The 24,381-nt window shown below is 42.4% G+C and overlaps 1 protein-coding gene across 2 annotated transcripts in view; it reads right to left on the bottom strand.

Annotated features, from left to right (window-relative positions):
* The window catches only part of luzp2 (leucine zipper protein 2), a 190,525-nt gene that overhangs the window by 14,071 nt on the left and 152,073 nt on the right, over nt 1–24,381 (bottom strand). For both annotated transcript variants that reach the window (XM_030076543.1, XM_030076552.1), the window contains exons 8-10: nt 14,647–14,721; nt 13,106–13,273; nt 716–820 (exon numbers count right to left, since the gene is read on the bottom strand). In XM_030076543.1, coding sequence (XP_029932403.1) covers nt 716–820; nt 13,106–13,273; nt 14,647–14,721 — 348 coding nt within the window. The remainder of the gene's footprint in view (nt 1–715; nt 821–13,105; nt 13,274–14,646; nt 14,722–24,381) is intronic.

Raw genomic sequence — 24,381 nt, 5'->3', positions numbered from 1 at the left:
CAAAGTGAGCAGTTGTATTTCAGATCTGCGATGTAATTATACCTCTTTTTTCTCCAGCTGTTGGTTTCCATTCATTCCACTATGATATGAAAATGAACTTTCAGAGACTTCAGGCTTTCTTCACGCCAGTATCACCGGAATAAAGTCCTCCACATTAGTTTCCCTAAAAGCAGCAGCACTGTTGTGTTTTCAGGACTTTTTGAAATTGGGATGGGGTGAAACGCTCCTTCCGCCAGGGAAAATAGTCCCCGGCGAAACATTTACTTTACACAGCCGGTTACCAGGTTGAGGGCTCTGTTAGCTGCAGAGGGTGAACATGATATGGTGCCTGTTTCAAACAAAAAAATCCTACTTGAAAACTGAGGGAATTTGATGACATGTTGTTAAATGTTTGGTGTCCCTGCCTGATGTGAAAATTAGTTTGCTGCACTGTAAAACTGTGAGTAAACTGTAGTCAGTGGGCCAGACGTGCAAAATCACTGCCTGTCCTTTAAGCTAAAACTACAAGTTGAGGAATAAATCCTGAGAACTGTGAGCTGGAACTTGTTGCTAACGTTGCTCCGTTCAAAACGTATGGAAGACACTCGGAGCAGAAGTGGCTTGTCTGATTTCCGACGAGGGAGTTGAGCAGGAATTCAATGAACAGATGAACCTGATGGATTCAGGCCCCAGGTCACAAATAGGCTATTACAGTTTAATTACTCCAAAGGCTCACCTTTTCCATCTGGCACTCTTTGACTCCGCCACTCTCTCTCCTCATTACTCCGACGTTCATGGGTGATTTACTGGCTGGGACAATGCTCTGAACTTTAGAGATATCCTGCAAAAAGAAAAGAGTGAAAATTTCAGCTCTTGCTCGGAAATAAAATGTGCAAATGAACTGTAGAAACAGCTGTGGAGCTCCTGAGTAGCTGAGTTAGGACTCAAAAGATCAAAGCTGTTTAATCCATACTTATTCATTTAATCTGAATTCAGTTTATTTGTTTATAGTAAATAAATCATAGCTGCAACGGCTCGATATTTCATAACAAGCAGCTGAAGGGGCAACAGAAAGGGAATCATTGAAATATTGTGAAGTGCATACTCCACAGCTGGGGGGGGTGGTCCAATAAAAACAACTATATATCCAGTAATACAATGAATTTGAGTAAGACTATTTCAATTGTGGATCAAAACATAACATTTCTTTAACACTGCTGCAATATCAGGATTTCTTTAGCCTAATTATTTGTTCTGCAGCCTCTTCACTGGGAGATCTGAGCTGCAGCTAGAAGCCAGGACTCATATCTATAAACCCCAGACAACATTCCTGAAATTTGGTCTTAGATTTCAGGAATGTGAGAGCGAGATGAAAAGCCACTGAGTGCTTTCTGGGATCCGAGACCTGATCTGAAATGGAGACACAATGAAAAAACATAGAAAATAACTTGATTTTTGAGGTTTCGCACAACTGGTGGGTATGACTGACGCGCTTTTGTACCGGAGCTTTGAGAAGTTTCACACTAGAGGCCACAAAACGGTTTGGAGGTTTTACAGCGGCGAGTCTGTCCCGGGTTTGGTGGACGGGCAGAGGAGCAGACCACCTTCAGCCATCAGAGGGGTCCACAGCGTATTCCAGTTCCACACAGCCTCATGTGTACCTGTGCCAGGACGCAGCCTGGAGGGGATGTTTGGTCCTGTGTGTGTGTGTGTGTATGTGTGTGTTTTCCTGTCTTGGAAACTACTGGGCCTAAATGTTTTTTGTTTTTTTTTGTGCACAGTCATGGACGAAATTTTGATTTCAGAGGTGGGGGGGGGGAACACAACTGCCGTGGCCTACACCTTAAAGCAATATGAAGTTCAAAATATGTATACAACTACAGCCTAGAGGCTTTTAAATACAAAGTTGTCATACAGAAATTTCACAGACACAGGTATGCAAAACATATAAACTTTTTAGTAAAACTCAAACTCTTTCAGTTCACTGTATTTTCTAGTAGTTCTAGTTTTCTATTGTTACTTTTCATTTCACTGATCTCCTTGTAGTTCACTGTTCCCTTTGTGGTTTGACTGGTTGTAAAGCATAAAATTATCACCCAGTTCTGTGTTTGACCTTGTTAGTCAACTTCACTCCAACTCATTACCACCAATTTTACACTTATTTTTGGAATTTATGGTCAATATACCTCATTTACATAAAATTATACCTCATTTTTGACTAAAAATAAGCAGAATTTCTGAATTATTTTGACTATAGTTCAATATCAATGGATGGATTATTGCAGAGTAGTATATGTAAAAATGAAATGAAATCATTTCAAATGTTTGGACCACCACCCAGCACCACCCAGTGATGGGCGGATCAAATTGACCAGGGAATATCACAGGAGGGGAGAAATTGAAAAAAAAATATCCATAATTCAGTGCAAGTAGTGATCATCAATTTTATTTGAAGTGAGTGTAACAGAGAACCATCTGCCATTTTCAGGCAGTTATATGGAAGAAAATCAAAATTTAAATATAAAAGAAAAGTGAACACGGGTCAGTTTGAATCAAAGACCACAGAATGCTTAACTATTCACATTTAACATAATCAAATTAGCCAAAGCTTCCAAACACATGTTGTCTTCGATCACTGGACTCACAGTAGCAGATGACGGACTCCTGGCTAAGGAACTACACACCTGTGATGCTGCAACGCTTTTTTTCCCCGGAGAACAAGTCCAGGCTGTTTACAACCAGATGGAGTGACAGCGGGGACGGCCAATCACACATTAGCAAAGCAACGGCAGAGCCAATCGAAGAGCTTGTGGGTGGTCTCAAGGGAAACAGGCTTCAGCTTGAGCGGCTGTTTTCCGCTGGGTCCTAGTGCTTGACCTGTCTCATTTTAGTATAGCATAACCAGAGCCCGTCTACGACGAGCCTTGCCACTCTCCATTAACCCCCGTTGTATCGAACTTGGTTACAGTTCCACCGTAATTCCACTGGGGGTGATCGCGGGCGAGTGCAGAATGAATGGGGCTCTATGGAGCTAGAAGGCTAAAATTGTCTCTTACTCCTGTTTATGGTTGAAAAATCGCAAATACTGTTGCAGTTTCTGAAAGTTCAATATGGATTATAGGTTAAAATTGAAATTAGCGAGAACTTATATCCTTTCAGTTTCCTACAGTTTGGGCTGTTGTTGGCCATAACACGCTAGCATTTGCTAATGAATGCTGATTGGTCAGTGACGGACTTGTGGCTGTTTACGACGAGGGATCCCACTTGATGTCACCCGAAGACCAAGAGAAACGGGAAACACCACTCTTAAGGAGGACTTTTCCATCAAAGTTGATATTTGTGTGTACAGAGAATGTCTAATATAGCACAGGCGGGCTCTCTCGAGTGTCTCCGTCTGGTCTCCGGAGACGGGCTCTGGAAATCGCCGTAAAGCAGCACCTCTCAATGTGTGACGTCATCACACTTTTTGAACGGCTTTTTAGAACAGATAGGTGAACTTAAAAAATCCAATATTCAGCTGAGTGTATTTTTTTAGCCCCCCCTTTTGAAAACAGTATTCAAATTACTTGACAAAAAATTATATCCAGAGAAAAGTGGATTTTTAGGGGTGTATCCCCATAGAGTCCCATTCATTCTGCACTCGCCCGCGAGCGCCCTCACATGGACAGAGGCGTGTTTCCGAGACCCGGAAGTTAGACGAGAGTGCCACTTCTCCCTATATTAGAGATTCTCTGGCGTAACATTGTTTTTGGACTGTAAAAACTGCAGGGGACCAAAACTGCCTTTTGAAAAAGTGGAGGGGACATGTCCCCCCTGTCCCCACCCCAAATTATGTCCGTGTGCACAGTTATGACTGTATGATGAATAACATCACGTGGGTGAGGTGATTCAAAACCTTTGAAAAATGATTGTTTTAGCTACTCTCTCTCTCTGTTCTCTGTCAGGCTCGCTCGCCCTCCGCTGTTCTCTCTTTCTCTCTCTCTCCCAGGGTTGCTATACATCGGTCCCTCACTTCATTCACTGTCTAGCTTGCTCGTTTTTCTATACTGCATGGCTGTGTTTGCTCTGATAGTGACTGAAAAAACAGAGCAGACACATGGGAAAACAAAACTGTAAAAAAAAAAAAAAAAAAAAAAGGTACGTGTGGGGTTCAAACAGGTAACACAGCCGAATGCTTCACCACTGAGAGAGAGAGAGAGAGCGAAATCTTTAGTGGTATTTTAAATTTTTGTTATTTTAATTTAATGGTAGTAATAGTATTTAATGGTGGTAGTAGTGGCAGTAGTAGTAGTGGTATTAGTATCTTTATTTATTATTATTATGGCTATTCAAAGTAGTATTTCTAAGGAAGCAGGATAGATTTGTAGATCATTTGTGCAGGGAGAAGGGGCGGGATTAGATAAGTTTGGACTTTTTCCCACTCCTTTTTGAACAAACTTTTCATTGTCGGTTGTTGTTTTTTTCTTCTCTTTTTCTCTTTTTTTGGCTGTTCAAAAAAAAAAAAAAACTTTCAAATAATGAAGTGTGACACATACAGAGAGAAGAAGACAAGGCCAAACTTGAGAGGCTCTGGGAGTTTTACAGTGTATTTTCTACACTGTTCAGTATTGTATTTGAATTGTACATTAATTAAATTTGTAATTTGAAAAGCATTTGACAGTGTAATTGGCTGCTGAGTCTCTCCTGAGTTGTGGGCAGCCCAGCGGCGGGTCTCCTGGAGAAATCTGCACTCTCCGTTCACTGTTTTGATTGTTTCGCTCTCTGAGTTTGATCGTGTTTCGTCAGTAGCGGTTTTAGGCACGGGCGAAGCGGGCAGCCGCCCGGGGCGGTATATATTCATGTCACGTGGGGGGCGGCATGAGAGCAAAAAAAAAAAAAAAAAAAAAAAAAAAAAAAAAATCATCCTCGCTGCAAAGCAGTTTTCTATTACCGTATTCATCTGAATATAAGACAATATTTTTTCCATTGAAAATGCCCTGAAAAAACGCCCTCGTCTAATATTGGGGTCTAAGCAAATACACATGTATTGTGCTTGCATATAAACCAGTAGGTAGGCTCGCCTGATGCCGCAATTACCGGCGAATGGCCGCATTGCGCAGTCAATAATCAACCATGTTGTCTGTGTCACTGTCCGTTGTGCTGCTGCAGCCGCGTATGAACAAAAGTTGATTTATAATGAGAGGATGGCAGTATGTGTGCGCCGCTCACCTGTCAGATCCGGCAGACCTGACCGGGTGGGCGCGGCACCTGTAGGCATCAAGCCGGTGCCGCGACCGGCCCGCCTGATGCTGACCGGTGGCTTTTTTTTATGCAAACAAGATTTTGTTCATATAAAAAGTATTTTTCCAAAAAAGGTATTTGTGCAGGTGTTGGCGCCCCTGCTCTGGGAGGGGCGCGTCTAGTCGCCAGAGGGGCACCGGTAGCGGCCGTTATCGCTTGGAAGTTCTCGCTGTGCGCGCGCAGGGCTAGAACGGTAGGGCGCAAGGCAGTAATTTCGCCCAGGGCGGCAACATGGGCAGAACCGCCACTGTGTTTCGTGAACCGATCTGTTCACCGATTTGCTGTTTTTTTATTTTGTGATTTTGTGTCATGTTTTTGAAAGGTTGCTGAATTTATTTATTTTTGTGTCGCATCTCAGTGGGACGAGCTGTTCTTCCACCAGAAACGACTGAATTCGGATGATTCTTATCCACGTTACTCATTTCTGTCAAATCAAATCTAAAAACTGTGAAAATATTAGGCTAATGCGTTGGGTTTTTTTTTTTTGTTTATTTTTTGGTTTTGCTGGGAGCATGTTACAACTTTTCCAGTGGTACAAAGGGACTAAAAATCATTTCACTTGTCTCCATCTTGGAACGTAAGCAATAAGAAAAAGCTGATTTTTCACACATTAATAGCAGGATAATCTGGTTACAGATCTGCTGTATTTCAGTGTTTGCTATGAAAGCCATGCCAACTTCAAGACTAATTCCTGTGATTCCAGATGTGATGGCACTCGGCTCAGATGTGGAACGCACTGAAAATCGACTCTGATGTTTGTCAGCGAGAATTACACTCCTCTGTTCCAGGCGCCCTCCTACACACACTACTCACCCACCCACACACCCACACACACACACACACACAGAAAGCCAGTTCTCGTTTGCTGTTTTATTTCCAAACTACTTTATGATATAAATGTTCCATTCATTTGGCATATTGATCTCAGGTGCAAAGAATCTCGGGGATTTTTTTCCTCCAAATTTTCCATGTCGTGTACCTGCGGGCCCCTTGGCAGCGATTGTAATCAGCTCCTTCCAAACCACACCGAGTACGACGGAGAATGTTTTCGCACACACACACACACACAAGCCAGGCACGACTCCAGCAGCAGTCCAGGGAAAACTCTGCCACTTTCACTCGGCAGATCCCTACAAGCCAACTGTGCTGCCGGCCAGTCCGTGACTCACGCAGACCCGTGCACTCAAATTTAACGGTAGAAAACCTGTTCATTTAAGCAAATCCTATCCTTTAATATTCAGAATTTGCATGTTACTCATATAAGCCTGCTTGCCTGCTTCTAATCACGCTCTCTTGTCTTTCCCTGCGATGACAGTCAGGCTTTTGCCCTGTAATTATGTTGATTGTCGAGCAAAGTGGTGCTGACACAATAGCGCAACAGCCTTATTATAATTCATATACGGCAAACATCCCCCAGCAAGTATCATCACAAAAATGACATGAAATATGAAGCCGCAACATCATACTTGAAGACTTTGGCAGCATGGCAAAGGATATGTAGGACTCCCCGCTACACAGGCACGTGCAGCGAATCAGGTGATAGCAACGGTTTCGAGAAATTGCGAGATGGTTGCAGACTGTTTACTGAAAAAAATAAAATAAATAAATAGATAAATAAATGCACCACTATATTTTGGCAGGACGGTGGAACCACTTTCGATCATTTTAATTTCAGGGTGCAAAGTAATATCACAAATAATGTGTTGCCCCGGGGCATCCTGGTGGCTCAATTGGCTGAGGCGTGTGCCATGAAAACCGTGACACCCCTGCCCTGAATCCAGGCCGGGACCCCAGTCACATGCTACCCCCCACCCCCCACCCCCCGTCTCCCCATGAGCCCTGCCTCCCACAACCATGGACCATCCAATAAAGCCGAGATGGTCCAAAAATAGTCCTAAAAAACGAATACATGAATAATGCATGTCCCCCCGTCTGTGGCAGTATGACTGCTAATGGGGTTGCACATTAACGCCATAAACTCATTCCATTCCATAAAACATTTCTTAGTATATATATATATTTATATGAAAGCTGCAACTTACACAGAAACTTATCAAAAGTGTCGTGTCTCGGCTTGGAAATGTTTTCTCTCTGTCTACCACATGTAGGGCCTCCTCTTGGTTTCAGAGTTTATTAGGAGCTGAACACAGAGGGAAAAAAAAAAAAAAAAAGCCTAACAGATTTTGTGCAGCAGATCTTTCTCCAAAAAGCAAGTCTGTCTCTGCTGCTAGACAGCCAGTCTTCTGCAAAGGCTAGTCTCACACAATACTTTCCTTAACTGGGTCAACTCTTGAGAACAGAAAGGCGAGATGAACACAAGCCATCCCAACCTGTCAGTGTCACACTCCATTCTTATTTTGTCAGCTGAAGCAACATCTTTTTAGGCCTGTTCAGTGGAATTGGCTTTACTTGTGGAAGTGACCCTTTTTGGGGGAACATACCATGCATTATTTCTGAACTTTTGACAGCATCCATCAGAATCAGCAGAATATCGCAGAGCAGCTACAATATGGAAGAATGAACGCCTTTTAAAATGCGTTTCCGTCTCCGTGAGGACGGCGCTCTCCCCGCTGAGGGACATGGTAAACGGCTCAGACAGAGAATTCTCCGGCAAAACTTGGAAAATCAAGTTTTCTATCAGAGTCTGCAAAGAGTCCTTTTCATTAAAACCCAGAAAGGGTTCGCCTTTATGCGAAGCTCCTCCAAAGGTTTTCAGGTTTCCAACTAAGGGATAATCTACAACGGGGGGTGCGTTAAAAGCGTTTTTAATAAATGATGTGGTGGTACAAAAAATAAAATTAAAAAAACTGATGTGAAACGGTGGGTGGTTGACTCCGTGGAGGAAAATACAAACAAAAGGTCATGTTCAAGTTTATTGAAAGCCCAATATCACTGATTACAGTCACAAAGGGCTTTACGTGGCCACACAGCAAACAAAACAGGACGACGTCCCGCGACTTAATCCTCATGGCGGGCGAACCCTTTAATGCACACCTCGAGAGGATTATCCTGCTTGGACCACGGCCACTTGGCAAAAAAAATTAGAGCAACAGAATTCAGTTTTGTACCTTTGCTATACGTCTTGGACACAAAATAAAATGAGCTCCAGCTGATATGGGTGCAGAGCTTCCAGTGCTCACCCAGACCGCGGCACACTGAAAACCAAATATATAGAGTCCTATTTGTAGTGTGATGTAGAAGTTTTTTTTTTTTTTTTATGACTGTGTTATTCAATAATCTGAACTTGACTTACACATATCCTTCAAGCAAGGTTTTCCTTTTTTTTTTCGCCCCATGAACCCTCCACTACCCATTACTCTCAATGCCAAAGAAGAGTAAACAGTGTTTATACCGCAGATTTATATAGACAAGGAAACAATCATAAAAGTAAATAGTAAGTGCTGAGAGCAGGGCAATGAAATGGCTGATTTCTCCTCCGGCGCAGTGCCCCGAGCATCTGAGACATCATCTTCCATTACTTGGATGAAAATTGCATGCTATCGGACCACAAGACTTGGCTCTCTCCCTCAGACTGTTAAATATGAAGCAACTTCCACTCCAATCTTGCTGATCCCTGCAACCTCACACTAATGAATCTTTCACCAGGCAGGGATTTTGTATCTGTGTGTGTGTGTGTGTGTGTGTGTGTGTGTGTGTGCGTGCGTGCGGAGAGAAGACCAGGAGAGCCTTATCTGTGATGTCTACCAGAGCTTAAGGCCCATTATGTTAACTCAAAGTATGGGCACAAAGCTGAAAAGGGGGGCGATGGCGTGTGTTTGAACAAACAGCTCTGCACTTATCCACTTTGGATTTAAAGGAAAAAACACACACACACACACACACACACACAGAGAGAGAGAGAGAAAACTAAGTGTGCTCTCGCAACCTGAATTTAAGTTTTATCATCTGGGATGTGGATGAAGGCTCCCTCCATAAGTTACTTTTCAAAAGAAAAGCTGCTGGGGAGAACTATTTAAAGCGTTTAATCTTTTTTTTTTTTTTTTTTTTCATGGCACCTTAATGGCTGCATCATGCTCCGCACAAAATAATTGCCTTGTGATCGCCAACAATAATTGCCATCATTAGCCACGCGGTACCAGAAATGCATTCAGCCACATTTCGGTGCTACTCGCCAGCATTTATGGGCTCAAAACCGCAGAAAGAATAGCCGGGATGAAAGATGCAATCATTGTGTGAGGAGGGCCTGTTTGTGTAAGCACATTGCGCCCACTCACGCTGTTCATGAGCATAATGAGGCCCGCCACGCCGCCATCAAACAGCCAAGTTCTTGACATTTTGCCTCTCTGCCGGCGGATTGCTGACCAACTTCTCAACAGCGGGGGATTCGGCTCTCTTGTGCACAGTAAGTGCTGTTGTGGCTTGTTTTTGTGTGTGTGTGTGTGTGTGTGTGTGTGTGTGTGTGCTTAATTTGGGATAGATTTGGCAGTGATTTAAATGAGATTTGACCCCCTCCCCTCCACATGTACAGACAGATGGGCCGGCCCCGGTAATCTTTACAGTGAGAGCCCACTCGGATTCATCAGACGGCCCGTCACCGTGCAACGGCGGCGGCTGGAGATAATGGAGCTGGTAACCGCTCACGAGTGGAGCGGGGCTATTTGTATGCTAATGAGGGAGGAAGTCGTAACTTGATTAGCATGGAGAGATCAACTCCTACCTACCTGGAGATTCTTTCGCTCGTCTTTTCTTTCTGTGCTTTATTTAGCCAGGTGTTAGCAAACTCATTTGTTTGGCTCAAAGTGGTGAAAAAAAATCAGACTGAGACAAACACGCCTGTTATAATGGAGTCGTCCCGCTCTGGCTGGAGTTTCAATGCAGATGTGAGGTGCCCATTACAGTTTAGTTCTCTGTTTGACAGGATGGTGGTATTGAAGCGTGATCAGAAAAAAAAAAATGTGGAAGAAAAAAAAAAAAACACGCTGGGTGACATGTCAAATCTCTTAGGCACCCACGGAAAGAGAGGTAGAGTGAATTCTGACTGCGTCGGGGGGAGAAAAGCCTCTTAAAGACAAGAATTGCTCGCCGGGATGGCGGCAGATAAGGCGGCGCGGCGCCGCGGCCGGCGTGATGATTTCAAAGCGACCGCGGTGGCTGCTTCTCAGAAATCAGAACGAACACCATCTCTGATTAAGGTTGACACGACTCTTGCTTGGTAGTCGGAAAAGTAAGTGCAGGTATGAAATATTTTCAAGAAACAAAGTGATGGGTATATTCTGCTCAATTTTAGCTTCATTTTTTTTTTTTTTTTTTTTTGGGGGGATAGCACACACAGTTTGTGGAAAAGCTTATTTAAATCAGCCAGGATTCTTTAGATTTTAAGGGTTATTTTCTCACCATGGGGAGCTTTGAGGCACACACTCGAGGAATGGAGTATAAAAATAGATGCCAAATTACAGAAATTTCAGGATTAGGGTTATACGGAGAGCGGGGCTTATAGGTAATATAGCATAATGAAGATGTTGATAACAATGACTGGATAAAACCTTGACACTTGACATTTCTCCTAACCGATTTCACTAGAAAAACAAGCAGCAATATCTGCGCTCGAGGCTTAATCCTATTTCTGCAGTGAATACACTCTCGGCAGTCACCTTTGCTGTGCTCCTAAAACGGATTAATTCCTGAGCCCTTTAGTCGAGTCTTCGGTGACCTTGACTGCGAGGCGAGCGGCTCCAAACAAAGAGCGTGTCACCTTCACTTAAACATTTCATCGAGAGCAAAGTTTCAACTCCGACATGCTAAAACTCCCAAAACAACCCCCTCCCGAAAGTAAGCGGGCGGCACAGATGACTTGGAGCGCTGCTTGATTTAGACATGTTATTATTCTGAACAACTTCTGGAGCCGCGTTGGCCCGCCTGTTATATCTGCTGGTAATTATTTCCTGGCCCGTATCTCTCTGGAGAGTGATACTCGGGGCATCAGATTGACAAATAGCCACTTGAAAAAGAGGCAATAATCGGCTAACACTTGAATTGACACCGCAGATAGTGCATTATGTGTGCTGTGATGTGAGGCGAGGTGAACACACTGTGGCGGCGGGTTGCATCCCACCACGTCGCCGAGTTATGAAGTCCAGTCGGAAAGGTGTTTAGGCGGAAGTAAATCCCAAGTGCGCGCTCTTCGTTATCTCAGAAGTCCGAGGTAAAGTCATTCATTCCTTAACTTTAACAAACTATTTTTAAAAAAAATTATTTTATGTTTTTGAGGACATCCGAGCTGCTGTGACGGACAGTGAGGCTGACCAGTGACTGCCCCTGTTTTTCCCGCCTCTGTTGACATGGCAGGGCTGTGAAAATGTATTTTGCATTAGGCCTGCATTATTCATAAAAAGGCTGTTTTGTATTGAAGCAGCTTGGAGGGGGTTATTTATGAGTGAAATAACAGCTACAATTAGTGAACTTATAGCCAAAGCAGCCAGAGGTTAAGATGACACGGATGATTTCTCAAGTGCAATCCAAAAAAAAAAAAAAAGTTCAAAAGTTAATATTGTAACTGAATCACAGCTGCATTTAGGAATAAAACCTGCAAAATACCAAACGCTAAACGGTGCTCTGAATGAAATAAGATGTTTCTGTAACACTGCCCCAGGTTTGATTCAGTTCAGTAACTCATAATACAATGTAAATGACTCTACCTGGTGGGGTCCTAATCCTTAGCTGGGCTACCACTTATCCTCCACAAACTATTACTTTGTATGTAATTGCACATTTGAAACACTATTAGTTTTTCTTTGTGTAGAATTGTACATTTTAAAGATCCCAGTATAACTCGCAGACTGAGGGAAGACATAATCATCAAGTCATACGTACCAATATTCGTGATTTTGTGGCCAACAATGCATCGTTTTTCCATACATCATCATTTTTTTCAGTCATCAAGATAGGCACCAAACACACAAGCTGAGTTGCAATTATTTATGAATTTGTCCTAGCTAATTAAAAATGATTTGTCCAATTGGGGTTCGATTATCTATCTATCTATCTATCTATCTATCTATCTATCTATCTATCTATCTATCTATCTGTCCTATACACTCAGTGTCCACTTTATCAGGTCATCTTCTGTCATAAAGTTTCCTTTCCTGCTGCCTATAATGCTCAGCTTTTCTTTGTGTCACAGTAATAGATCAGAAACACCTCTCAATGTAAGGTAGTCCAGTACAAGACCTCTGCAAACTACAGCCTCAATAATAAACACAGAATGAAATCAACACATTCTCCACAATGTCAACACAAACTGAACATTATAAACTTTGTTAAATATTTATGGCAGAGCTGCTGGACTGCATTAGATTGTACAGGTGGAGCTGATAAAGTGGACACTGAGCGTAAACATGTATCTATATCTCTGAATGCCCCCGCTATATTAAATTAGTCTCCATCCAATAGAGATGTTTTGCAGTGTGCATGAGTTTACAAGACATGAGAGGGAGAGAGAGAGAGAGAGAGAGAGAGAGAGAGAGAGAGAGAGAGACGGAGAGGGATTTTGACATCCCCTCTTTCTCCACACAAATGTACCCTTCAGTGGTTTTGGAGCCACTTCCAACACCAAGTCAGATGGTGCACAGCAGAAAAGTACAACGCTGTCACAACCCAAGAAAATGTGTTAAAATAGTTCAAAGGAGCTGGAGGAGCCGTTTTCAAAATGTCAGCGACTGCTAGTTCATCTTTTGGTGCGGACACTGCAGACTGCACACACCACAGAGCATTAATATGAGTGTTATTACTCGTGCCACTCAGCACATACAATTAATATACGATGTTCAGTTTTCTGTTAAACTCAAGCTTCCTTTACATGAACGCTGAGGCAGAACGAGTGCTTTACCTTGGCGTGTGGCTGCTGAAAGGTGACTCTGGAGCTGTTGATGAGTGACGAGTATCTGAACAAGTGGGTGGGCGAGGTGGGAAATCTGTGGCTGCTGCTGGGCTGGTTCTGCAGGACGGCTGAGAAGCAGATGTGAACTGTGTCCTTCAGCGCCTTCAGCTGAGACTCCTGTCCCGAAAACAGCATCACACACAAGATTTGGTTTGCGGATCGCTTTATCCCTCCATCCATCCGCACACGAGATGAATCAGGACACGCCACCGCATTAATAACAATATAATAAAAACAATAATAACAATAACGCGAATACATTTACACTGAAGGAGCGGTCTAAGTGGTGCTTGTTCAATCACAGGTGTATCGCACCATGGCTTTGAATGCAATTCAGATCCACATATAAAAATAGCATCGTGACTAATAAATAATACATCCACTGCAAGCACTCCACCTTCTGCAAAAAAATATTTTGAACACGCAATGAGCCGTGGCACACAAACCTCAATTATTATGAAAGTGCCGTGTGAAAAATGTTTTTTAATACCCCTGCGTTTAATTATTTCACCCGTGACCCCGACCCCTGATCCTTGAAACCTCGTTCTGTGAAGAAGCAAACTCACATACAAATTATTCATGGTGGCAGGAAGATTATTGAAGCAAATCAGAGCAAGAGACTTTATTCCCAGACAGATTATAACCGTCATTAATAAATGGTAAACTGATAACTAACTACAGTTTACAATCAATGAAAGGAAGGTTAATTATGTGTACTTATTACACAATAAACTACTTATCAGTTTGTTGTTGCATACATTATAAGATTTTATGTGCTACATTAAGTATTTATTTATGATTATCAGATGATTCATAAACATTTAAGAATTGTTTGTAAAACATCTGCAAACATGACACAGACAGATGGACCAGATATTTTTTAACACTTCATTAATGGGTAATAATTGGTTAGTAAACCATCTATAAACAGTATTTTGATGGCTATTATAAAGTTTCAAGTGATGTTTATAATATTTAGTAAAGGGTTTATAAACATGGATCTGCATCTGCAAACTTAACTTTAGACTTCTAATGGTCTGAATCGACCAGAATCGCTGCTTGCTTCCATATTAATTCACTAAATATTGCAACCAGTACTTGCAGCTTTATAATAGCATCCAAATAATGTTTATATATGGTTTACGAACTAGTTGTTACCCATTAACAAAGTGTTATAAAATATCTGGTCCATCTGTTTATACAATGTAGATGTTTTACGAATTATTTCTTAAAGGTTTACAAATCATTTGGTAATCATGAACAAATAAATAATTCAGTTTATTAAATGTCATATTGTGTGCAACAAAAAACTGATAATACATAGTTTACTGTGTATTAAGTAAACACTAATTATCATTTCACTGTTAACTGTAAAAAAAAAAAAAAAAAACTACTACTAAAGTTTAATTAACTGTCAGTTTAAGAATATTAATGATGGTTATTATAAAGTGTTACTGAAATATAAAAAGTAAGATGGAGGGATGAGTCACCTTGTCCAGAGCGGTCCTCTCCAGCTCCTCCTTGGCGATGGTCAGCTTGTGCTCCAGGTCCATCAGCTGCTGCCCCTGCACACAAACAGGACCTCTGAAACCCCCGAGCGCTCTTGGTGCTCCTTCTCTGTCCCCCTGCGCTGCTTATTAATAACAAAATATCTATCGCAGCACAGACTGAGACTCATTGTTGCTGGTTTGCCGGTCATCACTTTTGGCCTGACTTTTCATGTGCGGGACATTCTTTCTGTGTGCCTTTAGGAGTTTTTATTCACCTCTTCAAACAGTCCCATCTGCTTTTCAACAGGAGGAACAGACCCCGCTGCTTTCAACCGAGCAGCTTCTGTACATGTGAAGCTGGAGAAAACGGTCATTATCTCCGTTGCATGATATGGATGAGTGGTCAGTTTGATTTTAGGGCTCAAATGCCTTCGGGGGAAAAAAACGCCTCCAGTGCATTTCACATCACACCACGCAGCAAAATGTCAGGAGGACATACACTACTCACACAAAGTTAGGGTTATTCGGCTTTCGGGTGAAATTTCAGGATGAACCTAAAATGCATTATGACCTTTACAGGTGAACTTAATGCGACCTTCTGTAAACTTTTGAATGCACATGTCCAACTGTTCAGTGTTTCAGTACTTTTTGCACAAGTTGCTGTTCTCTAACAAGGAGCTTAACGGCAAAATTCACATCAGGTGTTTGATGCTCCAGCTCATCGAGGTCGTATCATTAGGGAACAGCTGCTGGAGACTGGGGTACCTCAAATGGAGTGGCCTGCACTTTCTCAGACCTGCATCCCATAGAAAACCTATGGGATCAGCTGAGTCGCCGTGTTGAGGCTCGGAGCTCTGTACCCCAGAACCTCAATGTCCTGAGGGCCGCCCTTCAAGAAGAGTGGGATGCCATGCCTCAGCAGACAATAAGTCGACTTGTGAACAGCATGAGACGTCGTTGTCAAGCTGTAATTGATGCTCAAGGGCACATGACAAGTTATTGAGACACTGACATTTTTTGTTGTGGTATATCCAGCACTGTTGTTGGCTTTTGTTTCAAGAAATTGTTTGAGATGAGGAAATCACCAGTGTGTGCTTCTACTTAAATGCCCTACTTTCATGATATAATATCACTGTAGCGTGAACATTTTACATTTTCTATAAATTTCACCCGAAAGCCAAATATCCCTAATGTTTTGTGAGAAGTGTATGAACAACAAGGCTGAGGAACATGATAGGAACAGGATCTAGCAGCTGGCTTTATTCAGAGTCCCACTGAAAAATGTATGATGTACCGCTGAATAAAGGCTCCATCATGACGGTGATAAAAGTAGGAACACCTAATGAGCAGAGTTAAGGTCAATTCAGCTACACTAGAGTTTAACACACACACATACATACACATACATACACAAAAGGCTTTATTTTGGCTAATGAATCAATATAACTCCATTACAGAACCAACACCAGTGTCTCATTATAATGTTGATAAATTCATCAGGAAAAAAGAACTTGTAATGGGGAAAATTTACATGCGATCTATATGAGCTGGCCTTTCTGATTGACTTCATGCCACGGGGCGTTTATGCGACGTCTTTTACCGGCCTCTCAAAATGACAAACCACACGGGCTTTACGCTCCCCAGCAGCCAAGGTCGGCCATCGCAGCCGACAAAATCCTCGACCTCTCGAGAAAAAAATTCATTGGGAGAGTTTTGACAGAGGCGATGAAGCTGACGGATGGTACGTTTTAGGGATTTTTACAGCAAAACTGGACTCTGGTGGCGTGTGTGTGTGTGTGTGTGTGTGTGTGTGTGTTGTCTAGTTCCCTGGGTGTGATGTGGGTCCTCATCAGCTGCTCCAGGCACTTCCATAGCAAAACAGCTCCCATAATAACACTTTGAGCACACAAATGAATGCCAACAAAGTAGATTATGACAATATATTAAAAATAAAGATAAAATAAAATAACAAGTCCCGGTTCCCATTTTTTGAGGAAATTAAGCAGCTCTTTTCTTGTTCTGTACTCTGTCGAACTGTAGAGTAGATCCGTCAGGAAGTGCAGTAATCATGTCCCAGGAAGAAACGGCTTAAGAAAATAATAATTTAAGAAAAATTATTATTATACAAAGAAAAAAATAGGGCACTGTTGTTTTTTCATGCTCAAGCTGAAAAAGTCTTGCCACACACGGACGAGGTTCATGAGCAGGATACTCAATCTCCTTTTTCACTTTTGCAAAATGACAGGACTCCTGAAGGAGCCAGTTATTAAACAAACATTAATAATATCCATCAGACAAAATGGCCTGTAATTCATTTTTCTCTGAGATTCTTTATTTTTGAATGAACTTAATTTATTTGCTAAATTAACTTACAAGGTACAAGGATTGACAGCCTATATGACAGATAAATCCCATATTTTTACTGCATTTGCTGCTGCACATTTACTAACTGATAAAAAAAAAAAAAAAAAAAAAAAAAAAAACAATCCCAGGGTGAATACATTTATTTTCATTGTGCAAAATGGGTTGGTGGGTAGAATATTACTGCTCTAGACCCAGTGATGTGTTTCACATGTTGCTTCATCAGGCAGGCATGCAACAAGTTTTTTTTTTTTTTTTTTTTTTTTTTTTTAACTTCGAAAATATTACCACAGTCCAATGAAAATCATGTTTCTCCAATTTTGGTGATTTTCATATTTTAGCTTGATTTGAGTATTTCCATGCTCCTCTATTTAAATATTCTCTTGGGAATATGAAACCTCTACAAAAATAACTACATAAGCTGAAAAATTACAGACATCAAACTTGTGGCAAGACCGTTTTCTTTAGTTTCTGGAAAGCTGATATGATGATATGATGGATGTCCGAGGAAGTTGAGCATATTTGAATTTCCTGTGTTTGACCAGCACCCAAAGAAAGCCAACAAGAGTTTGGCTGTGCAGGAGATGTTCTTTTTTTTTTTTAATATTGGCATAATCTGGCTTGTTCACATTTATTTATGCAGTAAAAGTGTTATTTAGTTAGTGAACGGAGCTGTTTTGCTATGGAAGTGAAAGGAGAGATTGTGGATTAGCAGCCCAGGGGAGCCTGGAGCGGCTAACAAGGAGATTTCACCTCCATGTGGACTCAGAGAACCAGACAACACACACACACACACACACACACCACACCAAAGGTCAGGATTACCCTCAGCGGTATTTAAGTTCTGTGACAACGTCTGACAGTGCTGAGAATACTTGGCATGTTTTTTCTGATTTCATCTCAACTTGAGAGCGTTTGGTGACGTGGTGATTTTAACGATGAACATCAAAACACTCACACTCCTTCATGTTCAAGTTTTCCGCTGACCGATGAGTCATTTGTATTTCAGTGCGGCGGTGGTCGAGGACGGCGCATTATTCACAAGTATCACTTCTCAAAGAAGCCAAAGAATCACTCATATCTCTCTCTCAGAAGGTCCTTTCTTCCATTACAGGGAGTTTGAGACCATTGCACAAAGCCTTTCCTGGCTTTCAGGCAATCCTCGAGAGGGAATCCGGCGTAATAAAGTCGAGGAACAGTTCTTTAATCATGGACGTAAAGGGCCTGTATATAATCTCTTTGTGTTAAATGGTATCTGAAAGGTAGAGGTATTCATTACGACACGGACTGAATTATCTTCTGTAAGACGGAGGATGTAGGGAATACTGTCGGGTCAACACAACACGTGATTTTTCCGAGTGAATTGAGTGAAAGACAAAGTGAAGTTTCAGCGTCTTACTTCAAAGAGATGGGTGTCATGTTATTTGAATTTGCTGTTAAATAAGTGGTAAGGGAGACGAGGTATGATATCGCGTTTAGGGATGAGAATACAGTAAAAAAAATAAAAAAATAAAAAATTCTGTATTAGCAATAAAAGCTGTCATGAAAGGCTCTGTATTTATTTATGTGTTGAACAGAGGAGATGAAGCTGTGCAAAATATCGCCGGCTACTGACTAAAAGAATGCTTTGACTGCTGAATAATTTTAAGTCCAGGCTGAATTGGCTTAAAAGCAAAAGAGTAAAAAAATGCAGCCTGCTCCCGGTTTGTCTCCTCTGAAGGATCTGAAGACTGGGCGTGTGCGTTTGTGTGTGTGTGTGTGTTTGTCGGTGCACTCATGTGTGTGCATAGCAGTATAGGTTGTACTAGAGAGCCATTACATCCATTACACACACACACATCATCACAGGATAGGTCTCTGAGGACCGCAGGCACATGGCCGGTGACCCAGAAATGCTGACTTTCAGGGTTAGTGCCTCCAAGTCGAAAGCACCATATTTCTGTGCTGAGTCCATTATAAACCTGTGTGGGTCAGTGGGGTACCAGCCACTCTGCCAGACGAGGCAACCAGCTACATCAAGTCGTCATAGTTTTTTTTTTTTTTTTTTTTTTTTTTTTTTTTCAGTCGGTGGAAAAAAAAAAAAAAAAAAAAAGCTCTGGGGCAAATTTGAAAAAAAAAAAGAGGCATGACAGTGAAGACGGCTGCTAAAAAACGCCGTCTCGCAGGAGAACGCGGGAGAGGAACGCTCCATCCCTCAAACGTTTTTTATGTTGTGGCTGAGGAAGTGAAGGGGGAGCCCACCTCCGCCTATACACGTTTAGGGTTTAGCGCTGGGACCGCACAGCCAAGCCTCCGTTTCCTCTGGCCCTCACTTCTGAGAGCGATCCGACAAGCAGAGAAGGATTTCTGGAAGATCGTCGACTGAGAAAGAAGCCGGTGTTACTGCTTTCTTTTCTTTCTGTTATTGGGTACACACTGTGAGAAACACGGGCGCAGTGGGAGTCCCCCAAGGTACAATCAACACAAATGTCCCTCCTAGGGTCAATTATTGGACCTCAAGAAAATTTCACAGCCAAAAAGGTACATATATGTTCCCAAGCAGGAAAAAGTACATACAGTACAGGCCAAAAGTTTGGACACACCTTCTCATTCAATGTGTTTTCTTTATTTTCATGACTATTTACATTGTAGATTCTCACTGAAGGCATCAAAACTATGAATGAACACATGTAGAGTTATGTAAATACCATATAAGGGTTAAAGGGTTATATAAGGGTTAAAGTAATGATGGCCACTCGTTTTTCTTTAGTTAGCTGATTGGTTCTTGCCATAATATGAATTTTAACAGTTGTCCAATAGGGCTGTCGGCTGTGTAGTAACCTGACTTCTGCACAACACAACTGATGGTCCCAACCCCATTGATAAAGCAAGAAATTCCACTAATTAACCCTGATAAGGCACACCTGTGAAGTGAAAACCATTTCAGGTGACTACCTCTTGAAGCTCATGGAGAGAATGCCAAGAGTGTGCAAAGCAGTAATCAGAGCAAAGGGTGGCTATTTTGAAGAAACTAGAATATAAAGCATGTTTTCAGTTATTTCACCTTTTTTTGTTAAGTACATAACTCCACATGTGTTCATTCATAGTTTTGATGCCTTCAGTGAGAATCTACAATGTAAATAGTCATGAAAATAAAGAAAACGCATTGAATGAGAAGGTGTGTCCAAACTTTTGGCCTGTACTGTATATGTACCTTTTCCTAGAAATGTTAAGATCCAATATCAGCAGTCAAATAAAGGAATGAATAGCTAAATTTATATATGTATATATATATATATATATATATATATATATATATAAAATACCCAAATAAATACACAAATCAGTTAAAATACTAATTTAAGGTAGATTTGTGATTGAGTAGCTTTGAAATTAACCAAGTTTAGATTTGTGGATATGAAAAATAGGTAATACAGTCAGTAATGTAAACATTGCACAAAAAGTAAGGAAATTTGTGTTTGGTATATTATTTCTTTGTTGTAACAATGCTTCTTGGCAATAAATCTTATACCGTTGGAAAGCCTGTTTACTGCCCTTTTAAATGGGAGGGGGAGCAGAGCTGAGTTTGTGGGTGGTGCCCATGAAAAATTTGCCAAATTTTCTCTGCCAGTGCCTAACAGCTTATTTTGCTGTTGCTATTGACTCTTGTATTGAGCTTCTGGTACCCCAGGTGTGTGCATGGCCCTGCTACAGTGGTCAATAGGTGTCTGCTCCAAGAATCGGCATGCCCCGTTTGACTGGATCTGGATAGGGCCCGCGCGATAGGGCAACTTCAAGCTGGTGTTCCACAAAACCGAGTTGCGGCATTATTTGGAGTGAGCCCTGGTGCCATCTCCAACGTTAAGGCCAAGTTCCATATAACGGGGGACGTCAGAGACAGGCCGCGAAGTGGGCGTCCCAAGAAGACGACACCCCAAGAAGACCGTTTCCTCACCCTGTCAGCACTTAGCTACCGTAGGCTGTCTTCTACAGATTTGCAGTCAAGGTTTGCAGCACGATATGGCCGACGTCTCTCTGTCCAGACAGTCCGGAGCAGACTGCACGCAGCCAATCTCTGGTCTCACCGGGCTGCCAGGAGGCCTGCCATGACTGCCCTTCACCGTCAGGCCCGTCTGCGCTGGTGTCGGCAACACGTGCACTGGAACCTGAACATGTGGAGGAACGTTATGTTCAGCGATGAGTCCAGATTCTGCCTACGGCATTTGGATCGTAGGATCAAAGTGTGGAGAAGACGCGGAGAACGCTATGCTGACTGCTGCACCAATAGAGTAACATCTTTTGGTGGAGGCAGTGTGATGGTGTGGGACAGCATCTCCCTCACTGGAAAAACGAGGCTTGTCATCTCCATATCTCCTCAGTCTGGGACCAAACTCTATCCTCCAAGATGACAACACTCACCCCCACAGAGCGGGGTTTATCAGAGACGACCTCCAGAGTTTGGGAGTGGAGAGGATGGAGCGGCCTGCCAGCAGTCCTGACCTCCACCCCACTGAACACTTGTGGGATCAGCTTGGGCGTGCTGTTGGTGCCAGAGTGACCAACACAGCCACGCTGGCTGACTTGTGACAAACGCTGGTTGAAGAATGGGATGCCGTCCCACAGCAGTGTGTGAGCAGGCCGGTGACCAGCATGAGGAGGAGGGGCCAGGCTGTTGTGGCTGTGTTTGGTTCTTCCACACACTACTGAGGCTCCTGTTTGTTAAATGAATAAATCGTTAAATTGCCAATATGTCTTGTTTCTTCAAACTTCAATCATCAAATCCACCAAACACCAAACAAGAGTCAATGGCAGAATAAGCTGTTTGGCATTAGCAGAGAAGATTTGGCAAATTTTTCATGGGCGAAACCCACATACTCAGCTCTGCTGCTCATCCCATTTAAAAGGGAAATAAACAGGCGTTCCAACAGTATAAGATTTATTGCCAAGAAGCATTGTTACAACGAAGAAATAATCTACCAAACACAAATTTCCTTACTTTTTGTGTGATGTTTAGTTATAATATAGGAACAAGGCTGCTCTTTATAAGGTACAACAAATAAGTTCCCAGTGTCAAGGCTTCAAAAGCTGCACCTTAGAGGCCCCACTGACAAGCCGCTGCACCCGTAAAGGTACAGTGATGTGCTTTATTTTCTGAGTGCATGGAATAAAATCAACCATGACTTAATTCACAGTCATGTATTAACCTTAACTATATTAATACAGAACCTTATTTACCAAAGAAATGGGCAGATATGGTAGCAGCTGTAATACAGTAGTATACTGATTCCTTCATATCTCTTTTTTTAGTGAACCTTCATTGTTGAGATGGAGCCTTTCCATGTTGGTGTTTTTTTCTTCCTACACATGATGTAATCTGTAATCTGTGCTGATAGATTGTGCCCTGATTAAATCTTTCCTGTTTAACGACGTCTGCCCTGTGGCCTCAGCACCTCTTTGACGCCACATGCGTCTTCAGCATTACGGAGCGACGCGGCGGCCTCAGACGGTGTCAATATGACGAATGGGACGGGCAGCGACCCGGTGACGTCACATGTTGCCTTGACGACGGCAGGAGGTGCAGTCTACTGCGCCAGATTTGCAACCGCTTTAGTAGCATAATCATGTCACCTGAGAGCATTTTAGAAATCCTATTCAACAGAAAAAAAAAAAATAGATAAACATAATTGTGTGCCAGCTAAAATTTCCCAACTTAAAAAGTCATTTAGCCTCATAATCACACTTGTTTTTCTATAAGTAAATAAAGAAAAAAATAAATGGATAAATAAAAAATAATATTACATGATAATAAAACAATACTACTACTAATAATAATGATGATAAAATCAACATATTTATACTCATTCTCAGAAAAATGATGCCCGAAACAAGTGTGATTATTGTATTCTGCTGGCAGTTTTTTTTTTTTTTTTTTAAGGATTTTATTTTGTAAATGATTTGTTGAAATGGAAATCTGAATCACCACTAGCGACCTGCATCTTTACACACATGCGTGAACTCCCTTCCAGCTGGAGTCATGTGTGTGCGGACTGTTTACTTTCCCAGGCTTCGCGGTATCTTTGATTTTGACGTCATAAGCTCACAAACTGCGGGTTCCTCCCTCAGGCGAAGTCTGCAGAGTCTGTAAAAGGGTTTGAATATTCCTCAAGAGAGCCGTCACGCAGTTGGCGATTTTACAGTGGAAGTGCCCTGAGCCCTTGCGGACTCATCGAGAGCGTGCCTCAGCGTCCGCGAGGCGCTCAGGCTGCCGAGCTCGGGCCGACGTGTGGGGCAGATTTCCTAAAGTGTGCCGCTGAGGAGAACAATCGAGGATTAGGTCGAAACCCCAGACACAGACTTTGTCAAGCTTTTGTCACCAGAGTGCTTTGTACTGTTTTTTGAAGAGCACCAATGATCACTTAAGTTAGTACATCTTTTCCAGTAAAAAGGATCTTTTTTTCCCCCCCTATTGTTGAGCAGCGTGCCGATTCTTTGTCTGGCCTTTTGACTGTCTCCATACCTGCAAGCTATTGTATTCTTGACATTATCTTCAGTTCTCGTGACACTGTGCTGCAAAATGCACTTTGATTTGGTGCAACAACCGTCACATCCAATTCGATTGTATCACGGTCAGGGTGCTTCTGATTGACGTCTGAGTCTCCCCTGCGAGGCTCGTGACATTCTCCATATCTCAAATGACTCTTCCCCACATCGCGCCCCCCACCCCCCCACCCCCGCTGAGCTGTTTGAGCACAGAGGAAGACGGGAATGGAGATGATTTCTGAGGAATAGCTGATGAGTTAACGATGCATTTGCCTCTGACCTTTTCGTCGGGAGAAAGAAAGAAGGCCGTTGGTCATCTCCCACACACACGACTGCTGCTGGTGACTGTTTGCGCGTGGTTTGACAAGACGACGAGCGTGTTCAAATTAGCCTCACCTCCGCACCAGCAAATCACCGGACGCCGGATTGTTTTAAAGGCCCCGTGTGAAACGTCGGGTGACATTGAGCAATACGGTTGTTTTGGGTTGAGCGACTGATGCAATTTAGTGACAGCAATTTACAGCCGGTGACACTGGCAAACAAGTCAATGCATCCATCATTCATAGGCTAGAAACAGAAGGAGGGACGTTCACCCAGGGACAATATATTCAGCCATTACACTGGAGGCATAAATTTCCGTGGTGGCAGTTTGAGCCCTTTTTATTCATTTCTGTCACTGTTCTGTCTGACAAAGCTTTAGTAATGATGGGTGTGAGGGATCAAAATGTACGTTTATGAAACGGCATTACGGCGCATTGTGGCAGAAATGTCAACTGACATTTCTCAAACGTAACACTGCAAACAAGACCCAAAAGGTCAGCCCCTGTACCAGTAAATGCCAATAAGTATTACGTG

Source organism: Myripristis murdjan, chromosome 3, assembly GCF_902150065.1.
Source record: "Myripristis murdjan chromosome 3, fMyrMur1.1, whole genome shotgun sequence".
Classification (NCBI taxonomy): domain Eukaryota; kingdom Metazoa; phylum Chordata; class Actinopteri; order Holocentriformes; family Holocentridae; genus Myripristis; species Myripristis murdjan.
The sequence above is the reverse complement of the archived record's forward strand: the minus strand, read 5'-3'. Positions and strand labels throughout refer to the sequence as shown.